General features: G+C 47.5%; 1 protein-coding gene across 1 annotated transcript; it reads right to left on the bottom strand.

Moving 5' to 3' along the window:
* Nucleotides 1-4,872: 4,872 nt before the first annotated feature.
* On the bottom strand, nt 4,873-19,666 carry TDRD5 (tudor domain containing 5; the record flags this gene model as incomplete). Its single annotated transcript, XM_084291171.1, has 12 exons — nt 4,873-5,075; nt 5,860-6,094; nt 7,924-8,070; nt 9,795-9,956; nt 10,358-10,558; nt 11,492-11,558; nt 11,833-12,039; nt 12,942-13,162; nt 16,315-16,457; nt 17,260-17,658; nt 19,176-19,404; nt 19,499-19,666. The coding sequence occupies 12 exons, from the start codon at nt 19,664-19,666 to the stop codon at nt 4,873-4,875; spliced, it is 2,382 nt and encodes a 793-aa protein (XP_084147297.1).
* Between the last annotated feature and the right edge of the window lie 1,449 nt (nt 19,667-21,115).

The following is a 21,115-nucleotide window of genomic DNA, read 5'->3' as shown; positions in this document are numbered from 1 at the left end:
TGTCCCCCCTCCGGTCCTGTCTTTGCCTCTCCTGGTGCTGGGATGCATGGGGGGATCCTTTTGGGGCTGAGCCACGCTGGGCTCCATGCCACCCCTGGCACTGCAGCGAAGGAAGCAGGCTGGGGGGGAGCATTGTCCTGCTCTGCCTGGGGACTTCCTTGGGCAGTGCCGTGCGATGCCATCGATCGTCCCCGCCTGCCAAGCCACAGCCCCGCGTGGCACGGCCGCGGCATCGATCCCGGCTGCAGGATTGGGTTAGCAGGGAAAAGCCGCCCGTGGGGAGCGGTGGCGCACGTGGCGAAGTTAACTCCTTCCAGCCAGCAATAACCAGTACAACTGGGAGCAGCTGCGCCGTACTGGGGACAGAGCCCCTGCTGCGGTCACCAGTGGCCAAGCTCAGGAGCCAGCAAAGAGGGGATGCAGAGGTGCCAACCCGACCCCATGGGCAGCAGCATCCCTAAATCCCAGCAGAGAGCTGAGAGCCTCCACTACAGCCCCAGGAAGGCCTTTTTGGAGCAGGGCTCTCCCTTTCCCAGCTGCAAAGAAACATCTCAGAGCCACACTCTGGCCGCAATCAATGCAGCAGAGCCGTGGGAGGCAACACCCTTGGCCAGCCCCCGGGTGCATTTAGGGCTCTGCCTCTCTGCAGGGCATTGGGTGAGGATGCCCAGCCCCTGGTTGTGACCCCCTGCCCGTGGGGGTCCTGCAGCCCTCCCGCTGTGGTGCACGGAGCTGCCCTGAGCATCCATCCCATCCCTTCCCGTGGAGCCCAGCCTTGGCCTCATTTCAGGCTGGGCGAGCGGCGGCCCGGCCCCAGAGGTAGCGAGCTGATGCCAAACCTCCTAATGGAGCTTGACAGCAGTGGGATTAAAAGCACAAGTGAGATCGCAACCCCTCTGCAATCAGCTTCTGCCTTGAAAGAGCTGAACCAGAAAAGAAACCTCCTGGCAGCAGGACGGGTGGGAAGAGGAGCGCGCACGCAGGCACGCACGCCGCTTGCCCCAGGGCGCGAGCGCTGGGACCCCCCCTTCCTCCTCTGCTCTCCAAACCTCTTCCACGCTCATTCCCACAAGCAGAGAGATCCCAGCACCAAACCAAACCCAAAGGGGCTTTGGCAGTGATTAGGCACACTTAACTAGCACAAACCACAAGCTGGAAGCTGCAAAAATCGCCCTCCAAAAATCCATCCGGGCCCAAGCACCATCCCCACCGCCGCTCACCCCAAAGCTGCCCCTGCTTGGCCCTACAGCTGCTTGTTCCTGGCCACATATGGGGCAAAAGGGGCTTCTTGCTGCACAGGGAGCCCCCACAGGGACTGCTGCGTGCACTCGGGAGCACTGATGGGTTTTAGCACGGCGCTGGGGCTGAAAAGGCAGCTCCAGCTCCAGACCTTGTTTTGCAGTGACCTGTACCGAGAATTTGCTTCTCCCTTTTTCTTGCTAAATGGAAAGAAAAAGAAATCCTTCCAGGTCAGAGGAAAGAAAAGCATTTACTCGTGGGTCAAGTGAAGCAATCTGATGCAGGGCTGAGTGCAGTTTTACCCTCCCTGAACCAAAGAGTCCATTTCCATCTGAAAAAAATATAAATCTAAAAATAAAAGAAGAAAGGTTTTGATGTCAGAAACACTTTTTTTTTTTTTTAAAGCCCAAATGACTTGCTGGATCAAACCCCACTTTGTAAAGCATGGGTTGACCCAAAGGTGCAGGGGGGAGCGGATGGGCTGAAGCATTGAGGTGGAAAACGGGACGGCCGGGGCAGGGAGGCGGTGGCACCGGGCACCTCGGGTACCCCAGCAGCGGGACGTGGGCGCTCAGGCGGCGCCGCAGCACTTTGTTCAGCTGTCACTTCCAGCCTCCTGCCCGACAGCCAAATGCTTCCTGACAGCCCGTTTAAAGCTCAAAGCTCCCATTTACCACTGCTGCTCGCAGACACGGTGAGAAACTCTTCCGCAGCCCACGCAAAAACACCTCCCCGCCCCTCGCCTCCCTCTGGAGCTGGACCAGGTCTGGGGTCATCTCTGCACCCAGGGGCTTGGCCAAGAAGACCCCATGTTCCCAGCACCCCAATTTGGCCCCCTGTGCCCTGTCTGGGTGGGACAAGCCATCCCCCATGGACACTTGCCAGGACCCCTTGCACTGCCCCTGTCCATTATCGTGTCCCCAGAGCATGCACCTCACCCGCACCCTGCTTAACCCCGGCTTTTAGGAGGGCGGCGGAGCTGTGCTGCTTTTCAATTTTTAATTTCCTCTAAACATCTCAGTCCTCTGCCCTGGGGACTGCCAGTCAATAATCGCTGCTGGCGGCACAGCCACCCATTAGCTGGGGGAAACTGGGGGCAAGGAGAGGAAAGCAGCCCCGTCCCGAGAGCCGGAGCCCTTTGTGGGCACACCTCGGGGTGGGGGTAGCAGCTTTTTTTCCACTCCCTTAAACGACAAATGTACAAACAGGGACCTGTCAGGCATGAGGGATGTGACCCGAGCTGTTCTGGGAGCAGAGAAACCACAGTGCTCGCAGACAAGGCATGAATGGCCAAAATGTATAGGAAAAAAAAGGTATAGATACACTGACCAGCTCAGAGCATCAGGAAGGATACGTGGGATTGCAGGAAAACCCTATAGCCTGCCTCCTGCAGATAACCTGAGCGTGAAAAAAGGGCGACATGCAGCGGTGATAGCCCAGAACATGCTCCCTACCTCCGAAACTTGGCAGACGAGGGAGCTCTCAGGCCACAGGGGATGTCTCGATCCTGCTCAGTGCCTGCTGGCTTCTTCCCATCAGCTCGCTCGCTCCCGTTCCACACAGATGTAAGCTCCTGGTGAGCACATCCCCTTCTCCAGGATCCCATTTGTGTCCCTCAACCCCAATTACAGCTGATATCCCCCCAAACCGACCTCATCTCCACTGCTTGCTGAACTGGGGGGGGATGCAGCTGCCCCAGCTGGAGGCCAGCAGTCCCCATGCGAGCCGTGCCCATGGGATTTGGGGTTTGCTGTGAGGGCCAGCCACAAGGATGCTCTGCACCCCGCAGTCGCTTCATCAGCTCCTCGCTCTCTGGGATCCACCAAGAAGAGGAGATTTAGGCTGAAGCAAGCAGAGCTGTGCCTCGGCCGCCACCTAGCAGCCACCCGACAGCGCTGGGGACACGGCAACAGGCGCGGAGCCCTGTGCCAGGGTGCTTTTTTCTCTTCTCTCTGCTTTGAGCCCAGTCTCCAAACCCCAGCTGCCAGCCCCAGCCTCCCTTTGCCCTGCAGAAGGGCCAGTAAGGGGCTGCCCAGCTGCTAATTAATGATTTAAGCAATTAGAAGAGAAGCAGTAAGGCCCCCCCAGCCCCAATTCTTGTCTCACCGAAACCAACCTGGGTTCTGCTGAGCACGTCCCTGGACAAACCCAGGCAGGAGCAGAGCAGCCCCAGGGCTGTCCTGATGGCCGTCTTAGCCCCACAAATCACCCACTGCCCAGGTCACAGAGATCCACACCCCATCTCTCCCCTGCTCTCATCCCAATAAGGCACCACCGTGACTGGTTTCCCGCATAAATGGGAACTCTCATCTGTCCTGGACCCGAGAAACCTCCCTGACATGCCAAAAACAATTGAGACGAAAACAATTCCACAGAAGTCTTCCCCTTTGAGAACTTTTATTCAGTTGCAGCGAGCAGAAAAACAAAGATAAAAAGCACTCACATCTCGCCAACTCCATTGCCCAGAAAACTCCATGCAAGCTCAGCTGTTCCATCCTTCCCTGTTAGGAGGCAAACACATCTGGTACAGCCCCGTGGCCTTAACGCAGGACCAGAACTGTGCGGCAACTTCTGGCACTCCCCGCAGGGTTGTACAGCCGCTGGGGGGGGACAACTCTCCCAGGCCCGAGCTGTACAGAGCCCTGCCCTGGGCAGTTTATTCCTCGAAAAGGAAGCCCCTGCCAGCCCCAAGAAGTGCCACAGCTCCCTTTCCTCTCCGTGGCCTTCCACAAATGCTCTGCTTGCACAATGCCAGCGTGAGCCGTGCTCAGCCCCAGCGCTGTGAAAACCCTGCAGGACAACACGGTCCTGGGCTGAAGGTTGTCTTTGCATGAAAGCCACAAATGCTTTCAGAGGCCAGGACATCTCAGCATCTCCCTCCATCCCCAGGCATTACATGCAAAATATTACTCGTGCCGGACACCAATGATATTGTTATTGCTCTAATAAAAATCACTGAAGACCCTGAAACAGAGAGGCCAGTCTAAAACAGCAGTCATAACTGTAGAAGCCAACACATCCAGCTTCTCCTCTCGCTGCCTTCTTCCTTACAGACCTCATTTGACATCTGTAAAATGGGATTCCTGAGGCTGTTTTCGTGGTATCCTAATTCATCCCCAAGTCAATGTCTTTGTCTTAAGGAAGGAGGTTTCTTCTTGGAGGTTAGCGGCACTTCGACAGACAGAGGCGTGAGCTGGCGTACAACCACCCCTCCTAACAGCAAGGATTGTGCGAGAGCACCCACTGTGATAGAAACAAAACAAAACACAACCAACCCCCTGTACACACAATGATAACCCCCCCATGCACCGAGTGAGGAATGTGTTTCCAGTTCCCCTCTCCTCACGTCAGCGGACAAAACAAAATGTGATACGGAGATGTTTTTCCAAGCCACTAAAGAGCAATAAAACAACATCAGCAATAAAGAGCAATAAAACAACACCAGCACAAGAAAAACAACCCGTTTCCCTGAAAGTAAATTAACATGCAGCACAGGCACTGGGCGCATCTGAGAAGATGTCAGACTCAAGTTTTTCAAAGGATTAAACGCTTCTGAACTAAGAGTGGCAGCACGGTGATGGCGTGCTGCTCCCCACAGCCTTCCTCAGCAGCAGCTCCAGCTCTCCCCTCTTGTCACGGCTCCTTTCTCAGATTTGGGAGCCACTGGAAGTAGCCACGGGAAGTGGCCAAGCGCGCAGTAGCTGCCAGCACTGCAGACAGCGTGGTAGGAGGGACACACAGTTTCCACGATGCCCCCTGGTCGTTCAGCCCGCTGGCACTGCACGGGGCCAGTGCGAGACTCCCCGGAAGGTCTTTGGTCTTCGTTTTCTCATCATCTGCAAAAGGAGGGAGACAAAAGAAAGATCCACAGGGTAACTCTAAAGGACATCAGCTTAGACTGGAAAACCCATTTGCCTGGATGCTACTGAGGCATGGTGTGAGGATTTCCTACTGCACACCTCCTGAATGAGCCCTAAATACAGCACAGCCCAAGAGGCTCTCCCCCTATCCTCTATTTCCCCAGAGGTGGGAAAGCAGACATGAAGTAAGTGGGTCCTATCTGGAGGACTGAAGCCTCCATTCCACACATCAAACAGCTCAGTTTCAATGAACGAACAGGCACTACCTTGGGCATGTCACTTAATTTAGCTTGTAAACTGGGCAGCTTTCACATGGGGGGATGTAAATTCTTTCATCATTTTGAAAATGAAAGGACATCCCATCTTGGATCTTATAAGGTTAAAAAAACACTCTTCTCCATTACACCCGGGAGGGGATCCTCTTGTTATGAAATGAACACGGGGTAACATAGGGAGTGGAGAAGCAAAAACTTCACCATTAAAGGAAGTAAAAGTCCAGGAAAGACAAAATTAACAGAGAGAAACAACTCTCGATTCATTTGTTCCCAAGAAACACTCAGAAATCCATCCTGCTGCACAAAGTTCAAGCCAAAGCATTGCATCCAGCCATTTATTATTGCTACTTCTCATCCCAAAGAAATGCCAACATTTCCATCTGGTCTAGCAAACAAACAGCACCAGTCCTGGGATACCTTACATCGCCTGCAAGACTCACAGCACAGTAAGAGATTGCTGAGCTTTCCTCTACCCTAATTCTTACTGACAAATCTATTCGTACTGTTACGGTTGTCCAGCATAAACGGTGCTGCCATAAGTAGAAGAGAAGGATGCAGAGCTTCGTGAAGCTCAGTCTTGCTGGAAAATCCTTCTACGTTATTAGGGTCATCTTGGCTCACGTCTGCTGGTTGCTTGGCATAGACGAAGGAGGTGTAAACGTCTTCCAGTGACTTGAAGACAACGGCAGGCTTTGAGGACTCTTCAAGAAGCTGAGGTGTCTGCAAGTGTATAAAAGAAAAAAAAAAAAAAAAAAAACAGCCCTCAGGAGAAGGTGTGATTAGTGCACACTTGGTTCATTAGCAGCCCTGATCTTTGTTATCCCTCAAAGTCCATTAACAAGTGGAATGTCAGCAACAGGATTTTTTTTTTTAAATTACAGTTACTCACAAGCCTGGCCAAAGGGCAGCTCCTCCTACACAACAAGCTGAAAAGACTGACAGATTATTATGAGACACAAATCACCATGCCTGAGCAAAGAATTACAGCTGGCTCATCTCTCAGCAGCCCCACGCAGAACAAGTGACAGCAATTACAGAGGGAGTTTCTCCACAGGAGTGGGAACTGAGTCAGAGGAAGTTCCCCTGCATTTTGAGTTAAAAATGCCAATTAAACTTAAATTCCTGAGATGACCACCCATGTCTCTGTCACAAACTGGGAGTGGAGCCAGTGTTTCTATTACTGATTCAGCATGAAGGGGAAAAAATAGTGAAACAACAGACAAACAAGAGTGCAATTCATTGTGCCCAAATGTAGCTGCTCAGAGATTAGGTGCCTGCTCTCCCAGGTTTCTTCTGGTGTCAAGGCAGCAGAAGAAAGGCATCCACCTTCAGAAGAGGTCCATTGGTGAGAGTGTTCAGAGGCTTAGCCCAGACCAAAGTGATTTTTACACAAGTAAATTTAAATGGTTTAAGTTGGCTGCTCACAAGGCGACTGTGAGAAGCTCCTGGTGCACCAAGGAGAGCTACAAGGCTGGACAGCAGACGTTCAGAGCTGACAGGATAACAACACAATAATTTGAATGACAGGCATCAGTGGAGTTCAATTAACCAGTTACTCAGTTTGATATCATCCGCCCACTGAAAACTCGTACCTAACATGCAGTAAAAAACAATGTTAGAACAAGGAAAAAGAACAACATTAGAAGAGAATCATCTCCTCTTGCCACCCACACTGCCCTTGTGGGGGGACTGGCAGTGTCACCGCCACTTCAGGGCAGAGCAGGAACATTCATGGTCCAAGCGTGGACGATGCAAGTGTCTACTAGTACTGGAAAAAGAATGGAAGTAATTCAGAAAGAGGCTATTTATAAAAAAAAGACAGAAGAGACAGAATTCCTTAGAGTGCTGTGAAGGGCAAGGAAGAAGTAAGGCAGTATCTACGCTTCCTCCTGATTCCCACAGTTACCACCATCACCATTAAAAAGGAAAGCATGAGCTGCAAAAATTAGAAATGGGGGAGTACCATCTGGTGATGCTGCAAGTGCCAGAGTTCTGCAGGGGTGAAGAGATGAGGAGGATTCAGAGAAATGAAATCCTTCTGTTTGTCATCATAACCAGCTGACTGGAGCACATTTTCCCCTAATATGTACACGTAGGATTTAGTTTTCCGTTCCACAGTCTTCCTTAAAAGATTTTCTTGTCAGTTTTTCTAAAGCACTTAACAGAGATGACAGCCAAGGACAGACCATGTGCCCATGACTTCTGTGATCCAGTGAGGAAATTCCTATGCTTCCTAACACACGTGGTTTGACACTTGCAGGGGAATGTTTAGGAGTGAAGAAGGGCCAGGTGTGATCCATGAGGTGCTGAAATTGTCAGTCGTGCATTTCACTTGCGTGTCAAGTTGTTGGGGAAGCTAGCGTATAATCAGTGGCATCAGAAACAAGAGCAAAAGGCAAATGTACAGCTCTGAGCCCATGCTAACAGCCAGTAGTTATTTCATTGCTAGCCACTTTATAAAACATTAAAGCAATCAAAGCATTATTCAAATAGTCTAAAAGCTAAAACAACCTCCCCCTAACAGCAGCAGCTGTGAAAAATGCCCTTACCTTAGCTACTGCCATAAGCTCTGTGGGAGTTTCCTTTCTCTCTTCCTGTACAATTTCAGGGTCTTGATCTGTTGTTCCTGCAACGTTTACTTCATCTGGAAGTGGCTGCACATCTTCCCATTCCTCCTCAGTAGAGGAATGGCACTGCTACAGAGGAAGACAAAACAAGAACAGGCACAGCCAGCGTGGGCAGAAGAAAGCAGGCAGAAAATCCAAAGGGCAGCTTACTGAGCAAGCAGACAACGCCACTGACAGATTAATGGAGAGAAATGCAAAGGAACCTTTTCTGCTCTGCTCAGAAGTTTTTAACGTTTCTTTCTGGAGAAGGTTTGGCAACTTAGAGAAAGAACATGCAAAGAAAGGCAATAATGTGATCAAGGAACTAGCTGTCACCCTAACTTCTTTCCACAACCACAAGATGTATTTCTTGAATAAAACTGTACTTGCAGAGGGACACCTCCCAGTTCTTGCAGCCTTCTGAGAAACCTCACCATGAAGATGTGGCCCAATCTAACAGAGCTGGTACAACAGTGTCCAGCCATTCTGCATTTAAGGGGGGACAGGACAAAACTTCAACACTCGTGCATTCCTCTAGTCCCCAAGTTGCCAGCCATGCCTGCCATTTACACACCGTTACAGTTAACTAGTGAGCGTACTCCCAGATTTTTCCAATAATACCACCCCACCTCACAAAAACAAAACAAAACAAACAAACAAACAAGAACACAGTAAACTCAGATTTGCAGAGTCTTGATCACACTAATTTCTTCCAAAACTATGAATTACAACATTGGCTTCGGACCTTCAGTTCAGATGATATATCAAGTTTTTGGCAGTGGAAGACCATTAATAATCAAGATTTACAACTTATATACAGTTTCTCTAGCACACAGACTTTGTCTGCTAAATCAAAGTCTCAGTAAAATGACTGCTTTACAACTCACTAGCATTACACGAGGCTTTAGCAACACTTTCAGAGAAACAACATTGAAAAAAGCCCTGGAACAGGCCCACTATTGAGCACTCTCCTGAGCACTTCAACAACTGACATTTCCTTGAAAGGTGCTTTGGCCACTGCAGCAAGGTATGTCGAGAAGAAAAAGAAAACCAAAACACCACAATATAAATAATGGGAAAGCAGAGAGTCTCCTGTAGAGAAACACTGGTTCTCATGGTACTACATTAGACTGCACTCAAGACCTGAGTTTTACCACCTGCTTAACCACTTTGTCCACCAGGTTCTCTGTTAAATATTAAAGGACTCTCCTTTTTAATATGCTCTCTAATCGAAGGTGTACAGCAGTATCCAGATCTCGATATCATTCATCCTTAGAGTATTTTTTGAATTAAATCATAGCTGTGTACAACCCCAAAACACTCAGGATTGCAAATCACTTCCTTTTAGAGGAATCAAAGCCCTTAACACAAAGAATACCACTAGTTTTTCTGTTCCATTCCCACATTTGAATGATATCCTTAGTTGTTACACATCCTTTGCCAAACCCCAAAAAACAGGAGAAAAGCACCCCACTCCTTGGCTACGGGGCGTGCGTAACAGGAAAGTGTTAAGCCAAACTGAGCTCAACTCATCTCAAGGATCAGGAACTGGTCCGAGTTCTTACAGGAGTCCATTCTTGCTGCCCAGGAGATCACAGAGGTCAGAGGAAACATTGACTAGACAGACTTCACAGAGTCTGCAAAGGGACCAGAGAACATGTTGCATTTCTGATCCGTTTGTAAATTTATTTTTTACATCACGGTGGTTCTGGAAAACAAACTCCCTGAAAAGCTGCACGATACTAATACAATACATGTCAACCAACCCCTGGAGCTGATTTCAAACAATGGCCATGCCCTAGCCAAGTGCCCACCTGGTCACACAGCTCATCCTCGTCCAGCCTCGAGCTTGATGTTTCCTTGTCTGCATCCAGAAATTCCTGCTGCAAGCAAAAGTCTGGCTCCACCAGCTCAGCATCCTCCTGCTTAGCATTGGGTTGAGTATACAAGGCTGACAGATTCAGCTCCTTGAATCCCTGGTAACAAACAACAACCCCAATAGTAAAGAAAGCTATGTTGTAACTACCACCACCACAAAAAAAAATTAATTTCTAATACATTTTAAAAAGCATCACAGCAACCACAGGTTGGCGCCAAATTCTGGCAGAAATCGTCTTATTGCAAAAATCAACTCCCCCTGCCCTCCAGCAATAAAATTACTCAGCAGTGCTCCACTCCCTCCCAAAACTGGATATACTCATGCAAAAACACAATTATAGGAACCAATCCCACCAAACACTCATTCTGCATCTGCTGAATAAACAATACAAGCAACCCAACATGCAAGTTACAGCTTAAACTAAAGATCTTCCTGCAACAAGCACCCAGCTGACCCTCTCCTGCCCTTCCTCTCAGCAGCCCATGTATCCCTCCTGACCTGGGAAGGAATGTTCTCTCCGCAGACGTCTGCATGTCCCTGGTCCCTCAAGACACAGTGAAAGTAGACATCCTCCTCAGAGGATGTGTCACACAGGAAAAGATGCAAAATGCCATCCACGTATTCATCCACAATGCCCACAAGTAGCTTTGAGACACACAGCTTCTGGAATTGGAGGGTTGCTGCACTGGTCCACGTACCCTCAAGAAGAAAAAAGAACATAAAGTTACTATAAAGAGACCAAGAGCCATCACCTGAGACTTTCCCTTGCAGTCACGTCTCATAAAAGCAATTACTCTTGGTCAGGCTAGGGATAAACACAGGAAAGTCAGGCAAACAAGCTTCCTAGTGCTGAACGAAATCAAAGTACCCCAAAACCTGCAGTGCTAGTTACCCTGGGGTAACTTTTTACCCCAAGTATTCATTTTCAAGCACAGTTCTGTGGCATTCACTAATGCCTTTACCACAGATGTCTAAAAATGCCATTGTGTAGGGCTCTTTTGTGTATTCTAGTGGTTTTGTTGTTGTTGTTTTTGCTTTTTTTTTTTTTTTTGGTAAATTCACTGTACCACAGGATTATGAAAGTTGACTGTTAAAAAGTTTTTAAGACACTGCTAAGCATCAAAGCAATGAAAAATGTGAATCCTTAGCCCTCAAAAAAAACAACCAAATAAAAAAACAGTGGACAGTTTTTTTTTAAATATTTTAAAACCACATAAATTTCAACTCTGCTCACACTTTCCTTTGGAAAGATGGTGTTTCTCAGGCTTCTTGACCAAGAGTTTTCTCAGCGCAGGCTGGCTTTATTGATGGCACCAAACTCAAAGTTTGGTCACAGAAAAAAAAAAAAGATTAGAACAGGGCTGGAGGTACCAAGCATTCAGAAGGACCCTGAAGAACTACTGAAGGGGGAAGAAGTGAGTTGCTTAACGTAAGAAAGTCAGGGTGGAAGGGTGATCGCTTGCAGAGAGGCGCAGTGATGCTCCACTGAACATTACAGCAGAATTGTTTCTGTTAGTATCACAAGGACATGAAAAAAATCCTAATATTTGCCCTTAACAGGTGAAAAAGTCAACCTCTACCTGACAGTTCTCATACACACATCAGTAAACAAAACTGCATGTGAAGACGCACCTCCATGGGTTTCACCCATGCCAAGGAACATGGGATGGCCTGAGCAGGGAGCTTCAAGTAGCACCACCTACAACATGAAACAGAGCCATGACCATTACAGCAAACAGAGCAAAAACAAGCAGACGAGCAGAACTTAACCCTCTTGTGGGTTGTAAAATTAACTTAGGAATAGAGAGGTACTTATTGGGTTTTCCACTTATGAATAAAAACCTACAGTAGCTTTAGACAACACTCCATATCCAGAGAACAGGAACAGTAGGAACAGCAGTAACAGCTGGCCCCTTATACCCTTCCAACCTCAAACATTCTGTGGTTCTGTCAACCATATTTCATTTACTTACTTGAGGAATCTCAGCCAAGACTTCCGGACAATGCTTATGTTTCCATAGTCTGGGTAGAACACCTCCACTTCCTGCTCACTGACGACACGGTGGATGACAACCCGGTACCACCATTTCGAGATCATTACGCAGCAAAGCTGTCCAGGCTGCACTGAAGACTCAGGCATGATGTAACGATCAGAAACAAGTTTATTTGAATAACAGCGTCTGCAAAACATCATAATGAAAGACTGTGCTTGGTAGGATGCAGGAGATGAACAAGGAGAAATACAGTGTTTCAGAAGAATCTTCATTTCTCAAAGTCCCAACGACACGAATTTTCAGGAGTTGTTTTAGTGGATGCTTTACATCTCTGTTCTGCTGAACTTAAACTGAAATGACAACAGGAAATGCAAACTCAAACTCTAACATTTGAGCGTTCTTCCTGGGGTCCAATGAAAAGTAAACTCATCAGAGGCTAACTACAGTCAGTCTAGTCATTAACTTTAAACATTACCTTGACACATCACTTTTTTTTTTTGTTTTGTTTTTATAAACCAGTTTCTGGAATATAGGCTACACCTATAGTATTTGTCTTCAGAGTCTGTAACTACACTTACATGTGCCCATGGACAGATGTGCTTACTTTGGCACACAATTAATAGGAATTGTAGCATGGCTGCGGTGGAACAGAATCCCAAACGCACAATGTAACTGACCCAAAGTCACTGATGGGGTTTTGCTTTCACATGTAAATAATGACAAAGGCCTCTTACCCATTGCTTTTTGGTTAAATGTGAAAAATCAACGTAAAAGTCTTAACTGAGCTCATTAATAGTAGTAGCACAGAACATACGGAGGTGCAAAGGAAGCCAAAATTTTCCCTTTCGTTTGCTTTCCAGTCTTTTAAAGTTTAGAACTGTCTGGGACACAGCCACGCAACTGTGAATTGTTATTGACCACATCATCTGCTTGCTCCCTAGTAGGGATGGGTAAGCATTATGAACACGTTTCAGTACAATACAGGCACCTCCACTTCTTGTTATCAAACCAGCTGTGACCATACCTGCCCCGTCCCCTTAGCACAAACACACACACGCCAGGCAGCAGCACTATCAAAAGGTTCACACCTCATCTCCATCATCAGCTGCTGCAGCTTATCAGATGTTTCCCTGCTGCAGATGCGGATGTAGAACTGGCTGGGAGAGACGATGAATTCCACAAAGACTCCCACCAAGCACCTGCTCTCAAGTGGTGGCAAACTGCAAAGGCTTCGGTCCTCAACAGCATCTGGAGGGATTTCTGGCGTCACCATCATCTCGTCTAGCAGGGACTGCTCCAAATCTTGAGGCTACAAAGGGGTAAGAGGAAAGTGGTACTAAGATGTCTCTTCACGCACTGAACACACATGAACGACCTTTCCATTTAGGTTCAAAATACAGCTCTGCTTTCCTGGGAATTGCTGAGTATCAGCAAATCCCAAGTTGTACAAACTTGGATTAAAACTTCCACTGCAATGGGAATGTTTTCACATTTTCACACTCGCTCTCTTTCCCTTCCTTCCTTCTTCCCTTCCTCTAGAGGAAAAACAGTGTTGTATACCTTGCTTGCATTCCTACAGAGAATAAAGGAGAGGAATTGAAGTCATGTCCCCTATTTAGACAATGTTAAATGGCTGCTGCTAAAAAAACCAACCACCAACTCTGTTGAATTTTATCCTAAGGATGCTATTTCTATGCCCCAGGACAATGGAAGTACATGACTGAGCCAGCAAAACTATTTGAAAATGATTCAAGCAACAGAAGGCACAACACATCTCATTTTCACACTAGAGCTACTTCCCAAGGGCAAAAACAAACAAACCCTACAAATTCTGTTCCTTTCTCACTCTGGACAAATTTGCTAGCACAGCTTATGCTTTTTGCATCATTCTTTAACTGTTGTGTGCTGAGAAGATTATTTCACTCGAACTACTGTGGAGGGGAATCTTAATCGTACATATGCTACTTTCACTGCCTCAAGAGCTTTCTTTCAGGGCAACGAACAGCGTGCCTCCAAAGATCAGAAGTCAAAACAATTTCGTTTTTACTCATAATGAATATGCTACAAGTTAATGCTGCATTACACATCAGGCCATGTATGGGAAATGTGTCTTCCTGCACAGATACCTTCACCTATCTGCCTAATTCAACTGCAAATAGTGTTTGTAACAACACTTTTAAGTCTCTTCTAAGCATTTTTTCAAGGAGGGAGGAATCTTTGCTTCTGCAGACTGAGTCATGGCTAACGCCCTTGAAATTTTTTAATTAAAATTTTGAGTAAAACATTGAGCTAAACATTGAGTTAACATTTTAAAATCAAAGAGTAGCTGAGGGAATTCTTGCCTGAGCAGCACGACCTCTAAAAAAAAAATCCACACTTCATGGAGTTCCTCTAAGAAGTGCCTGTGAGCACTGCCATTTCCGAGGAACAGTTTCGCTCCCAGAGTGCTCTTATCACCCTGGTAAGGGCACACATGATCTTTACCATCCAGTTCACACACTGGTAGCGACAACATTTTGGCGAGGACAGAAAACATGTACTTGAGAACAGGTTTGCAGAATAAGCAACAAAATCATAAAAAAAAATATAAAATAAAAAGACACTGTAAAAACAACACTTGCAGTATCTCGTGGTCTGCAAGACTGGCTAATAACTCCTTTCCCTGGGACGGACTGGCAGCTGCCACAGCGGTGCGAACGACACCTTTCATTCTGCTCGGGGTGAGAAAAGCTGCTGAGAGCAGCAGCTCTGTACACTTTCCCCTTCTTAAGGCCAAGGGGATTGACTGAGCCTGTGTCCCTCATTCGTCCCTTACAAGGCTTCCATTATTAGTTCCTCGTGATAGGATATTTGGATACCTTGCAGCAGGGCAGGGATCAGGTCACTTCTTTCCCCTCTACCTTGCAGCACCCTGATGAACAAGTTTTCGTTGCACATACCAGCCAGCACATTCCAAGCAGCTTTCCTCCCCTTCAGGGCCTTTCTAAAACAAAATAGCAAGCTCGGCATTTCATGAGGAATAGTAGCTGTACAAGCATCTTTCAAGACCTACCCTGCTTGGGTCTTTAAACAGATTCCCACTGTGATACAATGGAACAAAAACCTAACTTGAGGTCAAGGTTACCAGGACCCTTTTTTGCCCTTCAGGAAGAGCAGGCAGGCTTTGCTTGAATTAGGGGAATTGCTGGTGACTTCATCACACCAAACCAAATTTCCGTAAACGATCAGGGCTGACTGCCAGAGGGCACGTTTTATGAACTGCCACGCAAAGTAAAACTCGGTCACAGGCTTCCAAGTTTACAATCACATAAAACACTGAAGTCAGGAAGAATTCCTGGGACTCTTTCCTGCCAGTGCACTCCAATCCTCCGGTTGCATACAGCCACAAGAAGAGTTTGGCAGAGGGAATAACTCACTGCAGGAGGATTTTCTGGAGAAAGGGAAGGCCTGAAGTGGCTCAGAAGAGGACAAAAAACAAACAAACAAACAACAAAACAAAACAGAGGGGGACAAACAAATTCACCTAAACAGGTTTGGCAAATTCAGAGCCTCTTAACTGTTCCTCTCCATCTCCTTGTAGGAAATACACTGCTAAATTCAAAACCCTCAAAATCCAATGAGGAAGATCAGGAATGGCTATAACTTGACAGTGAACAAAGCATTACTGGTTTCCTTCAGTAAGAGATTTAAGGCAAACAAAAAGCCCCAAATCATGTATACCAGGCCCCACCATTCAATCTACAGAGGAACAGGCACTCCCCTGCTCCCAACTACAGGCTACCCCTAACCACCAGGACCAAGCCCATATCCTGGGCAGGGGTCAGCTTCAGACACAGGTGTGCTGCTGTAACCACCCACACCTGCTAGAGCACACCTTCTTTTAACCCTCCTTCTCCAGGGAACGAAAAACACGAGCAAGGTCCCTTTCAAACCACAGCATAAACTGGAAAAATACTTCATCCTTTTATATCTCTGCAGATAACGTTATTTGGTCACTAGAACAAGCCCGCAGGAATCATAGTCTCCAAGAACCATTGACAACATCTCCTCTCTTAAAGGCTAACATGACTGAACAAGACACAAACCCTGCCTACAGCAGCCGAGGAAGTTTCACAGAGCTGGTCTTCAGGTTACTAAAAAGTGCAATTACAGATAAATGCACCAAAAGGCATCACCATTAGTATCAGGGAGCAAAATGATGCTTAGCTGATCTTGGATGATCTGTAACATAGACCTAGAGACCAGCGGAAGACCTTGGTTTGGATGGCATATACACATATAGCTACATACCTGCCTAACGTGAGTCTTACCACCTCCAGATTCACCTAAAACAGGTACTAAAATTTTTGGAAGCAGCAATGACTCAACAAGACAATCTCAACAGAAACAAAAGTACTAGAAGAGCATCTATCCTGAGATTCAGACACAAAGAAGCTACAGGTGGATCATCCAGCTGCTTACTTGTTTTAGGTGATCATCAAAGTGTACTGCTTGTGTTTCCAGTGGCTCTGGCTTTTCTTCTGCTGTCTCATGGAAGCTCTCTGTTTCACAGCTGGTCTCTGTCTCACAGCTGGATTCCAAGGGAGGCATCTCAACTGCAGAGGCTGCAGCAAAGACAGTAACTTGTACGTTATTCTTTCTTGGACCGATGCAGAGCTACGTATTAAGCAGAAAGACAAAACATCTGAAAATGAAAGAAAGCACAGGTAGCATTTTCCTGATCTCTGGACCATTCACAGTCACCACATTCATGTATATGCACTAGAGAGGTATCATTCACTGTACTGATACATTTTAAAATAACTTCTGCTGGCGAGCATGCTAAGGGTTGAGCTAATTCCTAGAATGATGCAAAAATGAATTCTCCCCAGACAAGTCGGGAATTTGGCCAAAACTGTATGGGATTTTCTGCCCTCTCTCATAGCTGTTATGGTAACACTGAGGACACCTGCAGTCTCTTCTGTAGAAAATCATAGCTGAGCCTTTCAGACTAGCACTGCTAGATTTTCAGTCTCAAAAAACGCATTGGAAAGGCTCTACTAGCCTGTGGAGCAGACATTCAAGAGATTCCTACAGTTTTGTTATCTGTTGCCTGGAATGACTAGAAATTCATCCCATGCACACTTTCAGAAAGTCCACATGCTGAAGCATCTCAGCATCCTTTCTTTCACCTGGCACCAAAAACCAGTAGCAACCTGTAGAAATCTTCCAGTAAAGGTCTCTGATACTGAGACAACTCCCTTGTAACAACTATTTCTGCAGCACCCCACAGTCCTTCTGTACTAAGCTGTACGGGAACCGGGACTACTACTGCAACTAGAAATGCAGCAACATCTAGCTGAGACATGGCTGCTTGGCCATGGCGCTTACGAGAGCTACATTTCAAGTTAAATAACACAGCCTCACCTTGTGGCATCTTTTCCTGCTCTGTGTCACTTGATGAGCTCTCCTTGAGGGTTAACAAGGAACCTCCTCTTGTCTGCTTAACCACAATGATATCCGACACGCTTCTGAGGACTTCAAACATGGAGAGAAACCCATACTGCGTGTACTGAAACGTTCGCCCAAAGCGTCTGGAGTATGCATTATTGAAGTCCAAGAGCAGAAGCGGTGAGGAACTCAGCAGCTCCTGGAGCTCCTTCTTCACTGCTGCTGGCAGAGTGGGAGTCCTGCCCCTTAGAGAGAAACTCTGCTGCTTCCTGAAGGCAGATGCACTCGCCTTCTTAGCAGCACTCCGTGCCTTACTGCTTATTCTCTGTTTGGCAATCAGTTTGGAAATCTCTTTGGTGGTCTCATCTGCAATAGCTACAACAGGGAAAAAAACAAAAACAAAACAAAACAAGAAACACACAAAAAAACAAACCAAACAAACAAACTATTAGAACCACTAAAACAGTAAACCATTAAAAGCTCAAAATAGGCAAAGTGCTTTTTTCCACTTTTTTCTCCTTTCCACCCCCAGCTTTTTCAAAGACAGGTACCTCTTTCAAAAGCAATCACACTGGCTTCTAGCATGACAAACACTTCTCCTTTCTTTTTGCAAACTGGGCTGAATCAAATTTAACAACCAACAGGCATCCTGAACCCTCAACCCTTTAAATCCAGATCCAAGGTAGGGTGATCAAACACTTGTGTACAGGATCACAAGAGGAAAGGGCTGTGGGTTTTGCTGGTAAAACAGTAAATAACTTGCTACTCCCCTTAGCAGAATTAATTAAGACTTCACCATAGCCTAAGAGCATCAGGATATTGATGGACTCAAGTGTCATTTTTGAAAGGGCCTACAAATGAAACAAGAAAACTAATGCAACCAAAAACCTAAGTTTCTCTGACCACTTTACAAAACTAAAAGGTGCTACCAGTGACACTTGAGAAAGAGCAATGTTTGTGCAGCTGTCCTTCAAGTTCATCCTCAATTCTTACTCTCAGCTAGAGGCAAAAGTGTTGGAATCACACCATAAAGCGGGTTGGAAAGCACCTCTGGAGGCCACGTGGTCCAAGCTCCACAACTCAAAACAGGACCGATACCAGACCTTCATCCACTGCTTTTCTGTGCTCTGCCACTCAGCCAGATAACAGCAAACAGCTGAAACAGAAGGGATCCCTGGATAGGGAGCCTGCAAAGCATCCCAGACAACGCCAAAGTGTCTCGTATAGCCCTCAGCACCTGCAGAAGCAGGCAGTTATAGCCTGGTTTTGGCTGGGCTCCCTGTGACAGAGTAGACACCCATCCAGGCAAGGCCTCCCTTGAGAGCAGCCCAGATGCTCCCCATGCCTTTTAACAGCCTTCTCCTGTTTTGTAGGGCTCTACAAAAATATCATTTCACTCCTCCCAATCAACTTTTTACACCTACAGCTATTTCCATAGCTCCTCCCCAAAGCTAAGGAAAATCAGAAGTCTTCTTTAATACAAACTAAGCTTCCCTCCCTTAGGGCCAGGAAAGGAAATGTTTACAGCTTGGCCCAATATGCCTTATCCCTGATTATGTTCCTGCTGAAGCCTGCGTTTATGGGAAAAGTGGAGCTTAACAGTTCTGGTGCACCCACAAGAGACAAAACTGAATTAAGTGCAGAACGTAAAATGTACAAAAATTAGAAACATGTGGGTTTTTTCAAGAGGAAGGCGCAGAAAAACATTACAAAGTTGATTGAGATCTAGGAAAAAAACATCAAAGACGAGGAACAAAACAGCTACATGAGGAAGAGTAACAGAGATGGAACCCAGAGCTCTGGGAATGCACCCAGCAAACCCTCAGTATTTTGGGGCATCACCTCCTCCCAGCACGCGGTGCCGAACACCCTGCGAGGAAAGGAAGCCTCACCTTTGAGGACAACGCTGCCCTTGCCGTTGGGACAGACTCTGACAACTTTGGGCATCTCTGCCACCAGCTCCATGGTGGATCGGAAGCCCAGGTCACGCAGCGGGAGAGGCCTGCCCACCATGGCCGCGTACTCCTGCTCCAGCTGCTCGGGGCTCAAGCCCTGCTTGGCAGCCATCAGCAGCGACCTCACCTCCTTCTGCAGCACCTCCATGAGCCACCCCTGCTCGCACTGGAAGGGGAGACAAAAACAAGCAGAAAACGCCTCGCACCACGGGGACAGCGGCTGCCCAAAGGCAGGAAAGAGCCTTTTTTAACCACCTCACACCCGCGGGGCGGCGATGCAGCCTCCGCTTCTTCTGCCCGCTCCACCACCCCTGCCCACCCCACGACGCCGCCGCCGCCTCGCCCCCACTGCGCCTGCGCGCTCCCCTTCCCGCCCTTCGGCGGCGCGAGGGCGGGGCCGCGCTGGGCTGAGGGGCAGCGGCCGCCATTTTCCTCGGCGCCGCTCTGCGTGCGGGGGTGTCCCTCCCTCAGCCTCCGCCAGGAGGAGCGGAGGGGTTAGGTGCGCGTGGCTTCTGACAGGAAAAGTCAGAGCCGCGGAGTAAAAAGTTCCAATTTCTTGAAGAAAACAATATTTAAACTCTAATAACAATATTATTAAGGGTGGCCTTGCATGTTTTAGTCCCGTGTGAGAGGAGAATCTGTGGTGGAATGCCTTTCCCAAGGCCAACGCATCATAAATTGTATTGCAATAACTGTTTTCAAGGTTACTTACGAAACTTGCTTGAGGATCTGGTTGATTTCCGCACAGGGATATATTTCAGGGTGACAATGGGGACTAAAAATAGAGGTTTCAGGATAATACTCTGCAAACCCACCTCAGCACATACCCTCAAAGCACCTCCTCAGTCCTGAGGTAGCACCCCAAAGTGCCCCACAGGGACTGAAGATTTGGGAGTCTTTGGCTGAAAGAACGTCAGACACAACCAGAAAGCTGCAGGGCTTTTTAAGATTTAAAGAGCCTTGTGGAGCTTTTGGAAGTAAACGGGCCAGAGTTAGTGCTGCCTGGCCAAAACCAAGCTTGAGACATTGTTCAGTGCTACTTAAACCACCTGCACTTCCAGCAGCTGAAGACTGTCTCCACCTCTCTGAGTGTTAAAGTAAACCAAGTCTCTGGAGCATCTCCAAAGCAAATACAGGCAGTATGAATTTATTAATTACAGCCTATTTACACCCAACTTTTCTCACCATCCATTAGCCCTCCACCTTCATCACTCCCCCAGTGAGCTGCTGATGAGGCATGAAGCGTGACAGAGCAGAGAAAGCGACGAGCTGGCACTCCTGCCATCCCTGCCTCTAATATCCTGACTCTGGGCAGGCCAAAAGCCTCCAATAAGACAGGAATCTGTGAAAAAACAAGAGCAGCACCTCCCCGACTGTCTTCCCTGCTCCCTCCAGCAGCTCCTCCGCATAACATACCTCCCTGCCAGAAGCCAAGTGGGAAGCCCTGGGCTCAGCACTGCCTGCCTGACGGGGAAGTCACGGCTTTTATGTTCTTGCCTTGTCTTGCTGTAGTGTGATTTCCAGTCAGGTGCTGATTTCTTTAATACAGTCAGTGACATAGTGTGATCTGTAGCACTTTAGAAGCGTTTCTTGCAAAGGTTTCCACAGATGCCACCACAGCCTGTGCTGTGTGGCAGCTCTCTCTGACAGAAAAAGCTCCCATGTTTGTGCTGCCTCACTCCTGCTGTGGAAAACTACGGAGGCATTTTACACACAAGCTTTTCTGGCCGTTTAGAAAAAAGATTCATTCTTATCCTAGCAATGACTTCCCTGCTTTTCACCCATTCTGGAAAGTTTGGGGCTGAACTGGGAACAGCTAGTTTAGCTCCCTGCTAAAAGGTGCAGTGACCCAAGAGAAATTTTGCAGTCAATATCGC

This window comes from Netta rufina, assembly GCF_964035555.1.
Source record: "Netta rufina genome assembly, chromosome: 8".
NCBI lineage: Eukaryota > Metazoa > Chordata > Aves > Anseriformes > Anatidae > Netta > Netta rufina.
This window is presented reverse-complemented; position numbering and strand designations above follow the sequence as displayed.